General features: G+C 37.4%; 1 protein-coding gene across 1 annotated transcript; it reads left to right on the forward strand.

Annotated features, from left to right (window-relative positions):
* The first annotated feature begins 1,714 nt into the window (after window positions 1-1,714).
* LOC145498098 (uncharacterized) lies at window positions 1,715-3,898 on the forward strand. Its single transcript, XM_081477976.1, has one exon. It carries the CDS (start codon window positions 2,001-2,003, stop codon window positions 2,613-2,615), a length of 615 nt encoding a protein of 204 aa, XP_081334102.1. The 5' UTR covers window positions 1,715-2,000; the 3' UTR covers window positions 2,616-3,898.
* Window positions 3,899-14,550: the final 10,652 nt, after the last annotated feature.

The raw sequence follows: 14,550 nt of genomic DNA on the forward strand, positions 1-14,550 counted from the left end.
CATAGATTGTAGCTTCAACATCCCTCATCCAGTAGGCATTGTCACGCACTAGCACGGTCATATTCTGTTGCCACCATTGATCACAGCTTTTTCGATTTTGATGAGAAAACAATTAAAATTAAATTAATATCGATTTTAATAGCCATTTAAACGAGAAGGCTATTTAAACTGATTCCTTAATTATCTTAACCCCGGCAGAGAGAGTCTTGACTATCAATATGCATAGTTTCTTAACAAGTTGTATCGACGATTTGTACGTTCGTTTCAACAATAACGTTTCTTAACAAAATTTACATTTCTGGCCTTAATCGTATCTATAACTGAACAAAATTCTCGATCATGATTGGTTCTCCGCACGCCTGTTTGTCACGTAATCGGCGCGCCATTACGTGGGTGTCCAATTACAGGAATCCAATTTGAACTTTTTGTAATTGGATACCTGCAATTGGATAACCACGTGACTCGCACAACAATTCCGCTCGCTTTAATGGCTTCCTTCGCACTGTTTCCTACAGTTTTCAAAACTTATGAAAAGCGTTACAGACGTTTCCGCTCAAAAGAAGTCCTGAAAAGACATTTTTAAATTCGAAATTTGTCATAGATACGATAAATTAGTAATTGGACCTCGTGCCGAACAATTCAAGGAGTAATCGTGCTAGTAATTTCAAATCGCCCTCGCGCTTCACGCTCGCCCGATTTTGAAATTACTCGCGCGATTACTTCTTCAATTGTACTCCACTCGGTCCAATTACTATTACTAATCACATTACTTCTCGGTTTTCTGATTTGATTTCTATATTTTTCAAATAATTTAGCAACACGCTATCACTGATTAACTATCACCGTTCGTTAAAATTCAAGGACTGTATTACGTCAGTCACTATTATAAATGTAATGGCAGTAGCTTGACTTTAACACTGGTAAGGACACAGAGAGCAAGGATTACGTAAATCGGAAAAGATTGCGCCATGATTTACATCATCAAGTGGTGGTTTTATAATTTACCCAGTTCATTTCTTAAGCCGGGTTTAAGAGGATTTTATCCAAGGTTAACCTTAAAATATTGAGCATTTTTGCTTCAGAAAGATTATCTTGACAAATCTGTGAGTTACTAAAGCAGCAAGGATAGAAAAATTCGCAAAAAACTGATCAAACTAAGGGAATTGTGTGTAAACAACGCTTGGTATGAATTTTGAGACACTGACGTAATTAAGATCTGTTTCGCAGGTTGCCCAATTATAGCGTTAGAAATCTATCACGCGACCAGTTAAAATTCAGTTATTAATTTAAATTCTGTAAATTTTGCAACGTCGCAAATAATGTGTATGGATATATCATAACGGCAACTTGCCGATGACGTAAAATTCACAGATTCTAAAAAGAACTCGGTGGAGTAACTTTAACTTTGTAATACACATCTATTAACTGATCTGCTCGAAAATTTCAAAATAGTTATTTCTTCAGTAAACAAGCCGCTTAGAATAAACCGGGGCCAGTCAAAATACGGTAACAAGAAATCTACGTTACAACAATCATTTGACGAATATCAAATTTAGTAAATCAACGTTTGTGTAATTACGATAATGTTTACGTGTTTGATATCACCAATCACCTGTCGAAAGGTCACTCGCTATATTTAGCGGCACTCTTTCGAGTCGAATGAATGGCAACGCGTTTCAATACTCTCATTCTTGGGTTTTTTGTGTGTTTTGTTTTTGTTCTGGTTTGACTGTTTTTTAACGTCGATATGCCTGCAAACGATATTCTTGGAAGCAGAGACCAAATATATGTCACCAAACGATTCGAGTTGACAAGTGGTTTTCTCAGAAATGTCTGAAGTCACCGTGACCAAGAACACTTATCCAAGTATGATGCATGACGTCATCTCAATGTCAATCAAAAGTGAAGTTTCGATTTGCTGACTTTCCGGGTCGAAAATAAGATTTAAAAACTTGGAACAGTCGACGGTTGCTGAAATTGAGTTCTCTCCAGCGGGAGCAATGACGAAGAAAGTAAATGCAAAAACTGAACATGAGAGATCGAATAACTGGCGATCTAAGAGAGAAAATTGTTTGGCTTACTCTAGACATCTTTGCGTTACCACGAGATTTACAGATGTTATGGGGAGAAGACCTTCATCATCATCCAAAGATGCTGTGTTGACGTCGCCTCTTACGCACGCAGCTGGGTATGAACCATACGATTATTTCGGGAGAAGAAATTTAGCGCTCCATAGACAAGTGAGCCGAGTCCAAGGCAAGGTCGCGAGTGAAGTGTTCAAAAGGGACATGAAATTTTACAGAAAATTCGGCACCATGCCTGCAATGCTAAAAACACACACATTAGCACCAACACCAAATAAAACAAGAAGAACAAATTGTCAAGCCAATTCAAATTCATTATATTTATGCTGCAGCGTGGACGACGATGCGAGCTCGTTCTGTGATTCTGTTTCATCGATCGCTTGCAGCAGTATTAGCCACGTGGAGAAACAGGAAAAATGGACCAAAGATGCTTGTGAGTTATCGGACAAGACCACAAAGTTTGATGCCATCGAAAAGTGGTTACAAGGTTTACCCAAGCCAGTTTTCAAGACTGGTGCAGGACATCTTTAAGTGTACAAGGCTAGTTTAAAAGTAACGCACTCCCACTCGAATTGCATGACTTTGTAAATGTCTAATTACTGTGATATCCGTAGCAAACAGTGCGTAGTAAACTGTAGATAAGGACCTCAGTAAGTAATTTTCGATAATTTCAAGCAAACACCAAACAAGAAGACGTGCACATCATGTTTTAAGTAGGTCTCAAAAATGGACTTCGAAAAATCTTCAATGCTTCCACCTTAGTTTACATTCAGTAATCACCGGCCGTAATTTCTGTTGAGGGTAAATCTTTGTATCAATAGAAAATGTTAACATAGCGTGAAAAGACTCAGTGTTTGTCAGTCAGTCAGTCAGTCATTCTGCAGTCAGTCCGTCATTTTGCAGTCAGTTGGTCAGTCGCTCAGTTAGACAGGTAGCAAGCTAGATTGTTAGTTACTTAGCTAATTTGTTATTCTATGTAATCCATTAGGAAGTCAGGTTATTAGTCACCCTACACAAAAGAGGTAACACAGAAAAAGCCTGGCTGCGTCCTCTGATGTTAAATCTGGTGTAAAACTTAATTCATCAATCTAGATTCTAATACTTTATAATACTTTTTTCGCTGCTTATGTTCCTATGCGAAAGCAACTGATGTTTGACTCCGCTATTATCTAATTTTCTAAATATAGCGCCAGTTTCATTACGAGCATGGGCTGGGTTCATAAGATCGCGGAAAACATTCCAAGCCTTTCAAAACATCAGAAGTGATAGAGTATACGGGTAGTGGCAGTTAGAAAGGTAGCCTACCAAATATGATCTCTAAACGTTGAAGATGGCTATCATCAAATGCACAAATTTATTAAAAATCAACTCTGCTTAAACCGAAGCAGCTTCTACGGTTCCATGTTGTTTACTGTTTCGGAATATTACCTTAACCACGACCTTATCTTTTGACAAATCAATAAAATGCAAAAACAAAGTTTGTGTATTTGATGATGCTTTAAAGCCATATGCGTCATCAGAGTTTATGAGCCAGTTTTTGAACCTTTAAATAAAGATCACTATTTGTGCAAGTTATCCTAATCGAGGATTGGATATGTAACCAAGCGGAACTGTAGCTGTAGTAAATATGGAAATTCAATGTCACTATGTACCGCGGAATATGTAGCACAGCGTAAACTGCTACTAACCAGTCACTCTGAGAACATGGAAATATTACTTGTCGTGTAAGATGACAGAGTTTCAACATCGTAACCTGTTAAGAACTTAACCAATTTACTTTTGTAGTTAGCTTTGATTCCTAATAGATTACGTCAACTTCATGTAACACTACATTTGTCAGAATTATTTAAATAATAATTATTAAAATAACTATGAACTATTTATTTCAGAGCACGTGTCAGAGATTCTCTCTTATAAGTGGGTCCTATGTTAGTCCTCGAGTTCTCGCTGAGCCAGCCAATATTAGAAACACTTTAATATCACTGACTTGTTAAGTATTCTGTTTACATCCACATTCACTCCGAATAAGCCGAATTGGTGTATGTGTAAAAAGAAACGTCTCCGAGCCCCCGGAAACATTACTGTAACGAAACCACAACATCCTTTGTTGTTAAGATGTACAGGAAAAATGGCGTTACCGGGAGCAACTTGAGTTACTCCTTGGATAGAGAGGGAAAAATTTCACTTAACTTTTCAAGACATTTATGTGTAACAACAAGAATGGCAAGATCTTTGGAAAATCAAAAAACTGCAAGAAGATTTAGTTATTCTGAAACCCCGTCAACTCGCAAACGAACAGGTTCTCGGCCATTTGATCTATCACGAAGGCAAGTGTACAATATAGGCGAGACATTTCAGCAAAAATTCGGCCACACGAATGAAATGCAAGGGACGAACACTTTGGTATCCTCTCCTTATTGGACGAACAGAGAAGCGGTTCAGATGGACGATGAGACGAAGTCATTCTGCGATTCCGTTTCATCAATCGCTTGCAGTAACTATGCTAGGACTGATGTGGACAATCGAAAACACTGGAATAAAAATGACCATAAATTTCCTGACAAGATTTCAAAGTTTCAAGCCATCGAAAAGTGGTTACAAAGTTTGCCAGAACCAGGTTCATAATTAAAGGACCACTAAATGTACAGTTGGTTAGATCTCAGAGCATTTTGGATTATAAAATGCCCAGCGTAGTTTTTAGAAGCCTGGACGTGTTGGTACTAAAAAATTAGGTTTATGTGGCATACATGCCATTAGGAGCTAGGTGACCAAATAGAAACGACAGCTGTATGACTCAGCTGCAATATCGTAATGCTCGAATGCTTATAAACTGGTGATCGAGGTATTACGTATAATTAATCACTGTATCTTAACTGGATATAAACTTATGATGAAAATGTGTATGTATAATGTTTGCGACTTCAAAAGTTGTGTTAGTCTTGGAATTGGACAAGACGCCAGAGCTAAATGGTCAGTCGTCATTATCGAGAGGCATTATTCCTATGAGTAGGTAAATTTGTTGATAACCCGCCATTAAGTCACGAAATATTTAGACGCATTGCTAAATTACATCAGCGTAAAAATGCTTCTTCCATGCGCGGTCCAAAAGCTTCAACTCAACTGAGAGTAAGTTATTTGTTGTCAATCCCAAGTAAAGGACCAAAGACGAATAAAAGGGACAATGTAAACAATTAACTCTTATTACTCTATATTCCGTTAAGTGTTTTTCAGTATATAAATTGTCATTTTTATCATTTGTCTTGTTACCGATAAACGATTTTCTTTTCATAAATTAGCTCGAATATCAATCACGGAAACCTAAATTTCGATTAAACTAAATTAAAATTCAATCTGAAATACCTGTACCACCATTACATCGGCATTTGAAAAGTACTAAGGAGGTAATAAACAAACTGTTGTGCTTTCTTTTTTGTTTTCTTTTGCAACGTTTCATGATGGACAGACTACCGCCACTTTATTCAGTTGAACCATTATTTATATTGGTCAAAGTGGCCATTTTGTTTACTTGAAAGCAGATGCTACTTAAAAGAATTGTCAAGTACCCCGGCTGTTTTTGTTCACATTCATAAACCAATCTGAACACTGATTATCGTTAATAATATAACGATAATTTCTAATTATTGAAACTTGGCTCTGTCTTGCTTCTTCTAAATAATGAAGACGAGCGCGAAAAGATACTTCAGACTATCACCACAAAACTAGTCCTGTGTGTTATATTTGACGAACCCTTCCTTACAGCGTCACAGGTCACTAGATCGTTGAAACCAGGATGAAACATTTACGACAAAAAGCAATTGTCTATAGAATCTTTAGTGCGAAAGCATCTAACTGCTCACGCCGAGAGCTGTGATTATTTGAAGGAAATGGATGTTATGCCAAGTGCACATATAACCGAACGGGTGTTGTGGAAACTGGAATAGAACAGTGTCGTTTAATTTATCGCTTTTATAGGACAAGAATGCTAATTGACAACTATCAGCTCTGAGAAGGGTCTGTAGCTATACGACAAAAAGACTAAATTCATCTATGACAAATATCACTTATTTGTTTTTTCCCAAAATACCACCCGCTGGTGACTATCAAAATAAAATGACTTTTTATTTCAAAATATTTAACCTGTTCTCTTCAGATATCGTTAGGTGCTTCCAGTTAGATTTCGTCACTTTTTTAACAGTAAAGAATTTTTATAGCATTATTAAAAGGACACATATAACGTCTCGAATGAGTTGGACGAACATAGCATCTTGTACGGAGCTCTAAAAATATATTACACATAGAACTGAGGTTCAGAAAAAATCAAAGAAAGTTTAATCCCTTGTGGTATATATTTTTAGATTTGGCAGTGCGGACCAGAGCTTTGTGGGTTCTTTTGTGGTTTTCGTAAAGCGTGTAAAGAAAAGCAGAAGGTTCCACGTAAACAAAGAGAAAACAAGTAGTTCACTGATGAAAAGTCTTTTTACTCCGGCAGGAAACGTCGCGAATAACAAGATTACCATGTCTAGATACGACAGCCTGGTATATTTTTGGTGAGATTATAAATGTAGGTCTCAGTCTTCAATGTAAAAAAGTGAACACGTTTATTATATGTGAATTATCCAGCCCAATATCCGTGCATCAACCACAACACGAAGATAACTTTTTATCATCCTTGAAAAGGATCATAGCTTGTTAGACTGAACAAATGTCACCAAATCTTCCAAGTGGATTGTATATTTATTCTTGTATCCTAGTTATCCTAAACAACAAAACACACTTTTTGTCCACGAGACTCAGGCAAACTTTCCATGGTGAAGTACTGGCCTCAGGTACTCTTTTATCATTCGTAATAATAACCTTTTTCTACCAGTAGCGCGCACGCAACATCAACAATTTTTCGTATTTTTCATATAAGCAAAACAAACTCATCTAGATCATTTTATCATGCCAAATTTAGTAAATATACAAAGTTTCATAACAATCCGTTGCAAAATCATGATAATATGAGACCCCAAACTTGACAATTTTTCCAAAGAAATGTTTGCCAAAGGGCTTAATAAAACTGAGTGTACAGATTCTAATCAGTGTTAATTGTTAGAGGCTTCCAAAGTTATTGCGTTAATTGTAGAATTACTGAGCGTCGTATCGCCGTAAAATATTTGATATTTCGTATTGATATCTTAAGTAGATAATTCTGCGGCAAAAACAAAGTTCTTAACCCACTGTTAAATCACGAAATATCAGTAGACTGTTGCCAAATAATTCCCTCTCAGGGTAAAAAGTCTGACCCTGTGAGGCTCGAATGCTTAAATGTAATCACCTACACATTAAAAATTTACTTCCTTTACTTAACCAACAAAGGTAGAAGTGAAACTGCATGAGGGCTTATTTTGAACAATAATATCTGATTGCTACTGATTCCGTGAACCAAGTGCTTTAACAGTTAGTTAATTGCCCTTTTAATCACTCTGTTTTGTCACGGACAAGTGACTCCACATTTCTTTCGCTAAAGTTATTCGTCCAAATGATTTCAGTTTATGGTAATCGCTTATCGCATCTACTATTTCCAAATAATAATAATAATAATAATAATAATAATAATAATAATAAAAACAGTATGTCAATCTTGCAAAATTAGCGGTTAATGTGGTGACATTAATTATATTGACCTCCTCTGGTGTGATATAATGGTTAGTCTGTGTTCAAGTGATTATGACATTCACTTACTCAAACATACTAACCTGCGCTTGCTAGTCTTGTGAACACTTATTAGCAAAATTGATGAAAATTGCTTTCCTTTTGATTGCATTGATGTCTACACTTGTTTTCTGGCAACCAATTCGCGCGCTCCAAGAAATGCCACGTGTATGCCCAGCTAAAAAATAGATTCCATGTTCCCGTGGGTCCGTTAAAAGCCTCAACATTGGAATTGCGACGTCAACATTGGAATTGCCGAGGCAATGTGAATGCAATGCAGTTCGGAAATCCATTGGTATTTCCACACAGAGATCGAGCATTCTCAGCAGGTACGAATAGACACTTCTGTGGAAAAACGGAAAGAATTTCTGACTGGCAGAAAATTTACTCAGCTGCAAAGCCAAAATAATACTTGAAATCGCTCGACATTTCTAAACAAAGATCTACTATTCTAAGTAATGAGTTATTTCGGGGAAATTCTACAATAATTTTAGACTGCTGGGTATCTAGTTTTCTGAAAACAGTTCCCGGCTGCCGGGTCATGATCTAGACACAATGTAAAAATTTTATTGCGTTCAATACGCTTACTTGCGGTACGAAGCCCGAGTAAACGTTCTTAGAGCGTACAACGCTCTATCACGAATGACACGATATCGAACTTACGCGATATATTCTGATGGCTACGAGCCATTGAAAGTCATTTGATTAATATGGTCCGTTAACTATTTGGTTAGTGGTCACGTTCTCACTCACGTGTCTAAAATAAAACAAGCACCACAGGTTACGCAATATCGTTCTGCCTTGGGCTACATTCTAATATTAGTCACATTCAATTTGTCACAAGTACGCCAGCTTCCACCGGGACTATTACGTGACAAAGACCATTGTTGCTCCAAACTAATAGACAAGTCAAACAACAACAACAACAACAACAAAGTTAACATCTGTTGTGAACTACCTAACATGCAATAGCCATGTGGGAAAACGAAACATTCTGTGTATTATGCTTAATTACAGCTGAAACTTCGGGTAAATTCAAATATTTGTTTTCGGTTCAAAGCCTCAACGGTTTTTCCTTTTTGCATAGACACTGATATTGAGTCTCTCTTGTCTCCTACAAAATGCCTCGTGTTGGCCTGTTATATAAAAGCCAACATAACATAAAGACGACATGTAGTTTTCAGCGGTCACGCGAGACTTCACTTGAGAAACTTAGGGTAACTTTTGAGTTCACATGGACTTCTTACTGCAGTTTAATTAACGCCAAACCATTTTCATTTTAATCCCTTTGGAAACGGCTGCTTTTCTTCTATGCATTAGATAATTCGCTATTTAATCGTGGTCTACATCAAGTGACATACAAACATAGTTTCTACAATTTGGAGTATTATGTCGCTAAGGGCAAATGTCCAAAACTTATTTAATCAAAAAGAAACTTTCCAACTGGTTACAAATTGTATTTGGCACAGCAGGAACACTTATTTTCTTCTGCAAAGGGTGATCATGGCGTCACAAAAAGTCCAAGCTAAGGTGGGACGGTGAAGAGAACCGTGCCGGTTCAAGGACAAAATCGTAAGTGACTGGCTTCCTCGAAGAAAGCATGCCAGTCTTAACCGAAACAATACGTGAGGAGGGGGAGGGGAGGCAAGTGGGCTAAATATAGCGAAAACCCACAACGAAACGAAGCCAAGCATGTCGCGTGTCTTCCGTGATTACATAATCAGCCCTGCACGCGACTTGACATCTCCTAGTACAAAGAGACAGGACGGAAAACAAAATTTCAATTTGCGAGCAAATAAAATTTTTGCAAACTTTTCTTCCTCAAAACCCACGTTTAATAACCCGAAACTGATTACAATTGCTCCACGTTGGCAACATCCCGTGCAAATAACTTGAACTTCAGCAATAATAATATAATACCTAATAATAATAATAATATCAGTAGATTTCAATTAAAGTTCAAAAGTTAACTACATACTGAGGACATATTACTGCCCAGTTCTGTTGCCTCTGCATAAAATGACTTTTTTTTGCTTTAGGGTATAACGTCGGTATTTACAGAACATATGCGTATAAACGTGACTTTTTTTGACGAAACATTACGCACGGCAATAAGGTCCTTGCATATTAAAACGACGTAGCTATGTTATGGTCTGCTTAACCATTTTATAGTCTGTTTATCTGTTTGGTCAGTGATAGGTTTTTCAGGTTATTTAATGAAGATCGCATACTGGATGGAACTCTGGTACTTTACAGGAACTTCCACTATGCTGAACCCAGCTGAACACAGTCTTACGTTTTGAGATGAAAAAATCCTCCTCGTCTTCATCTGTTAAAATTGATCGTGAAGAACTTTCCGACGTTATGCTGGAGCATGCAAAGCTCGAGAGAGAATCACAGAAAGATTTTTCGTCGAAGGTGTCCTTGTCTGTGTTGACCGGCGCTGTAACGAGACGAGGAAACATCGTCCATGCGGTCTTTACCTCCTTCTCAAATGTTCCTTTTTGGCTTAAACTGTCCCAGTTTCCAGTATATTCTCCGCTTGGATCACTCCACGATCTGTATTTTCTCTCACATTGTGTGTCCAGGGTGACTATCCCGTTCGATTTCTTTCTCACTGCATTTTGGAAAACCAGCTTTGGAAATCTCGAGCTGCTTTGCAAGCTGCCACGATGGTTGTGGGATCCAATCAACTCTTTGTCTGAAGTCTTCCGAGGGTTTCGAGGAGAATCAGAGTAAGTCGTTCTGCTGTCGAACGTTTTCTCGACAAAAGGTGCTTTACGTTTCTTTTCCTCTAGCGAAAACTGTCTAACAATCTTTCTACTCATGGTACAGTCCAAGCCAGTTTAAGGCACGCAGGCCTATTAGCAGCAGTGAGGAAATAAACTTTGCAGTCCCAACAATCAGCACGTGTATGAGTGCGTGAGAGCACGCACGGATAGCATATACTTATTGACTGAACATTGAAACGCTCAGTGAACCATATTACTACCAATATGAAACGGTTTCTAAGCGTTTTGTGGCAAACTTGCTTGACCTGTTATAAAAAAAAACTGTCAATGAACGTTTCAGTTACAACGACAATCAATCAGTGAATATGTTATCGAGCATTACTTCATGAGATATGGTCGCAAAAAAAAAAACAGTTTCCTCTTTGACGTCACCTTTATAATGACGACAATGGAAAGTTGTTTTTCATTACTTTAATAAGCTTGCCCTAAGCTATAAAATATAACGTATTACGTATTAGTATTTACAAGAACTTCAGAATAATTGGATTGCAGGAGATTTTATTCCGACGCAAAACATTTAAGCTGTAAAACAAAGCGGTACTAACTAAATAAAACTATAAACAATCTCTGTAAGAACGTATGAGACCTGTACGTTTATGATTTGCAGGTCAAGCTATTGCATTGGCCTTGCAAATATTTTTCTCTTAGGAGTGTAGCGTAACTTATCATATCAAGATTAAGCTTTCACCCTTCGATGTTTGTTTTCTAACATTTTGAGCATTGCTTAATTAACACGAACGGAAAGAATCTTCGAACAAGTGTTCATTAAGTGGCTGTCATTAAAAATCACTGATTCATACAATAAATGCTTGACATTTTGAAGATTCAAGGACCGTGAAGCGTTTGCCTCAGCAAACTCCCGGCTGTTCGATATGTCACAAGATAATGGAATCTATGGTAGACCTAAGTAAGATCGAGGCTGACACAATTCCCAGTGAACAATCCGCAGTCTCTCACTTTTCTTCGTGCCAAATGGCCAAGCAATCGACACCACCTTAATTGTTTTTCTTCATGCTCGAGTTGAATAAATAAATTAGGTTCAAATTAAATGCACGTTTACGTCGAGCTATTTCGTGTTTGTCGTTTAGAACTATACTTTGAGAAATTAATTGTGATAATTTGGTCCGTTCTTTTGCAAACCGGTTAATCATTAACTTCGCCAGCACCAAGTAGAATCCGATTTTTAACAAAATACTACCGTTACAAAAGGTGCGAAGGGGGAGGCTCAATTTCTAAAATATCATGAATAATAATTTTGGGTGATTGTGAATTCTCACATCTGCAAAACTACGATACCTGCATTTGTTAGTTCAAGCCTTGTGAGAAATTTGCTCAGAGAAGACCCCTTTCTTAGCAAACATTTATAGGTATATGCAGCTCTTTAAAGGTTATGGTTTTTGAGTCGTTTCGGTCGGAAATAGGGTATAAAGATTGCGGCCGTTTTCATCTGTTTTGAAAATTTGGCCGGGAACAGGTCAAGTTGTTTCGATCAAACCATTTCTTTCCATCCAACTCAGAAACTCATTCCCTTTTGAAATATTTACACAAACTATAAAGGGCATTCCTGGCTAGTTGAGGTCTTGCATGTAGAAGGGACGCACACTACCTTAGAGGCCTGAAAATTGATTTTTTGGGTCAGGCCTAAATAGGCTGCCTCACGTGTGGAGTGCACATGAGTGCTGAACTCATTTGCCTAATTACTTGATCGCGTGATGACTTTAAACAATCGGGCGATTAAATGAACTAAATTAGAAAGTTTGATTTTCAAAAAGTGACCTGGTTGTGCAAGAAGAGTTTAGCGAGACGTGAGTTTATTCGTGAGTTTATTCGCTGACCTTCATCGGTTTGAAAGGTTGTGAGTTTCTCAGAAACTACTCACTCAAGTACAACTGAGCGAAAGAAGACTCCCACCCGGCCCTAACAAGAACATGTTCCTCGCAAAACGACTGCGAGTTTGATTGTTAATTGCCAGATGACGCATTCGGCAAAAATTCGAAACTTGCAGCTGTTGCTCTTCTCGAAACTTCTGCTACTCTGTGACACATAAAAGCTCCTTAAGCAGTGACAATCGCGCCTTGAAATGAAACAATGAATATCGAGGAAACAACAGTTTGTACGTGCTCATTATATAGACAAAAGTTAACACGTGAATAACAAGGTCAAGTTGTTTCTTGACGTAGAGGTTTCAAGGTTGTTCGTAAAGTTTCAGAAAGAACATTTATTTTGGGGTTTGGCCAAGATTACGAGTTGCTAATTAAATTCTTACTCATTTACTCACCCGAGACGTAATTACATAACCAAAAGAGCAATAAGACTTCCACATCGAAACAAAATAATGAACACGGAAAAAGATAGTGTTCTGATTCCACAAATAAGAATTAACTCGCGAATTCGGAATTCAATATTTGGCCTTCCAAATATTGAAAACTCAAGATTTCGAAATTCAGTCTTTCTTCGTTTGGCTTGCCAAATATTGAAAATTTAACAAAATATTTGGAAATCCAAGATTTGATTTGTCGAAGATTGAAAATTAAAGATTTGCATACCCATGATTCCAAATCTTGAATTTTCAAAATTCGGCATGCAGAATCTTGAATTTCAATATTTGGCAAGCCAAACTTTTACTGTCCAAATGAAATGTGGATAGCAAATTCAAATAAGGAAATTTTTCGCAAAATTCAAATGGGGAACTTGAATTTTCAATATTTGGCAATCCAAATCTTGAATTTTCAATTTTTTGGCAGGCCAAATCTTGGAAGTTAAAGACTTGAAAGTTTAATGTTTGACCCGCGAAATATTGAAAATTCAAGTTTCGGAATTCAGTATATTTGGCTTTCCAAATATTGAAAACTCAAGATTTCGAAATTTGCCTTTTCTTGGCTTGCCAAATATTGAAAATTTAAAAGAATATTTGGAAATCCAAGATTATATTTGTCAAATTTTGAAAATTCAGGATTTGCAAAGTCAAGATTCCAAATCTTGAATTTCCAATATTTGGAAATGAACATTTATAGCCTAGAAACACTTAAGCACAAGGACTAGAAAGTACCATTTTAGCATTACAAATAGACCGCGAACAAATGAATATTTCCGACGTTGAATTGCCATTAAAACGACCACATTTCAGTTCAAGCTATTTTGAAAGCTGGACTAGACTCCCTGTACCAAACGAGAAAGAGACTACAGAATCAGTGTTGCGAGGACAGTCACGATTTAACGATGATACGAAACGTTGTCAAAATAGCATTCAAAAACCTGTTTAACAAGTTTGCTTGTCTGTCGACTGTTCTTTATTTGTTATGTAAGCTTATTGTGGATATCACTTGTCATGTAGTCATTGTAAAGAGCTTGTTATGTAATCCTCCGATCTGGTAAAGCTGGCAAAGTGGCTGAATATGACTACAGTTGACGGTACCAAAATTTTTATTTTTCTTTCTTTGGTTTGAGAAAAGGTCGTTGCTGCGAGTCACATGCAGAGTAATAAATCGGTAGTGAACTATGAACACCTTCCGGAAACTGAACGATCAGCTGGTCCCAGACCGCGAGGTCCTGAGCGCCGCGTCCAAACTATATACTGAAGAGGTTGTGACGAGAAAGTCATTTTCTTACAACGAATAATTCAGGCCAGGATGCAAAAGTATTCTGTAACATTTTTATATACACGATTTCAAGCTACCATATTCCTCTACAATCCCAAGCCGCAGTATTTGCTTCAAACCTCGATTATCTATTTTCGAATTCACCATAATTTACTCTCTTTGCCTTCCCCCCTCAAATTTTCCCAAAACCCTTACGAAGTTGTACAAGCGCAGGGCTTGTAGGCGGCAGTTTATACGACAGACAAATTTTGATATGTTAAAATTCTAACCGGGCCTCGAGACTTATTAATTGCTTTTGTTTTGTTTATCTTGCCCTCTGAGCCAAGTTAGAATTTTAATTAACCGAGATTGGCCTATTCCTGCCTTGAGATGCTTCGCTCT

This window comes from Orbicella franksi, chromosome 9 (genome assembly GCF_964199315.1).
Source record: "Orbicella franksi chromosome 9, jaOrbFran1.1, whole genome shotgun sequence".
NCBI classification, from domain to species: domain Eukaryota; kingdom Metazoa; phylum Cnidaria; class Anthozoa; order Scleractinia; family Merulinidae; genus Orbicella; species Orbicella franksi.

What these genes read in the sequence shown, in the direction of transcription:
- LOC145498098 (XM_081477976.1), top strand. Translation starts at nt 2,001, where the DNA reads ATGACGAAGAAAGTAAATGCAAAAACTGAACATGAGAGATCGAATAAC.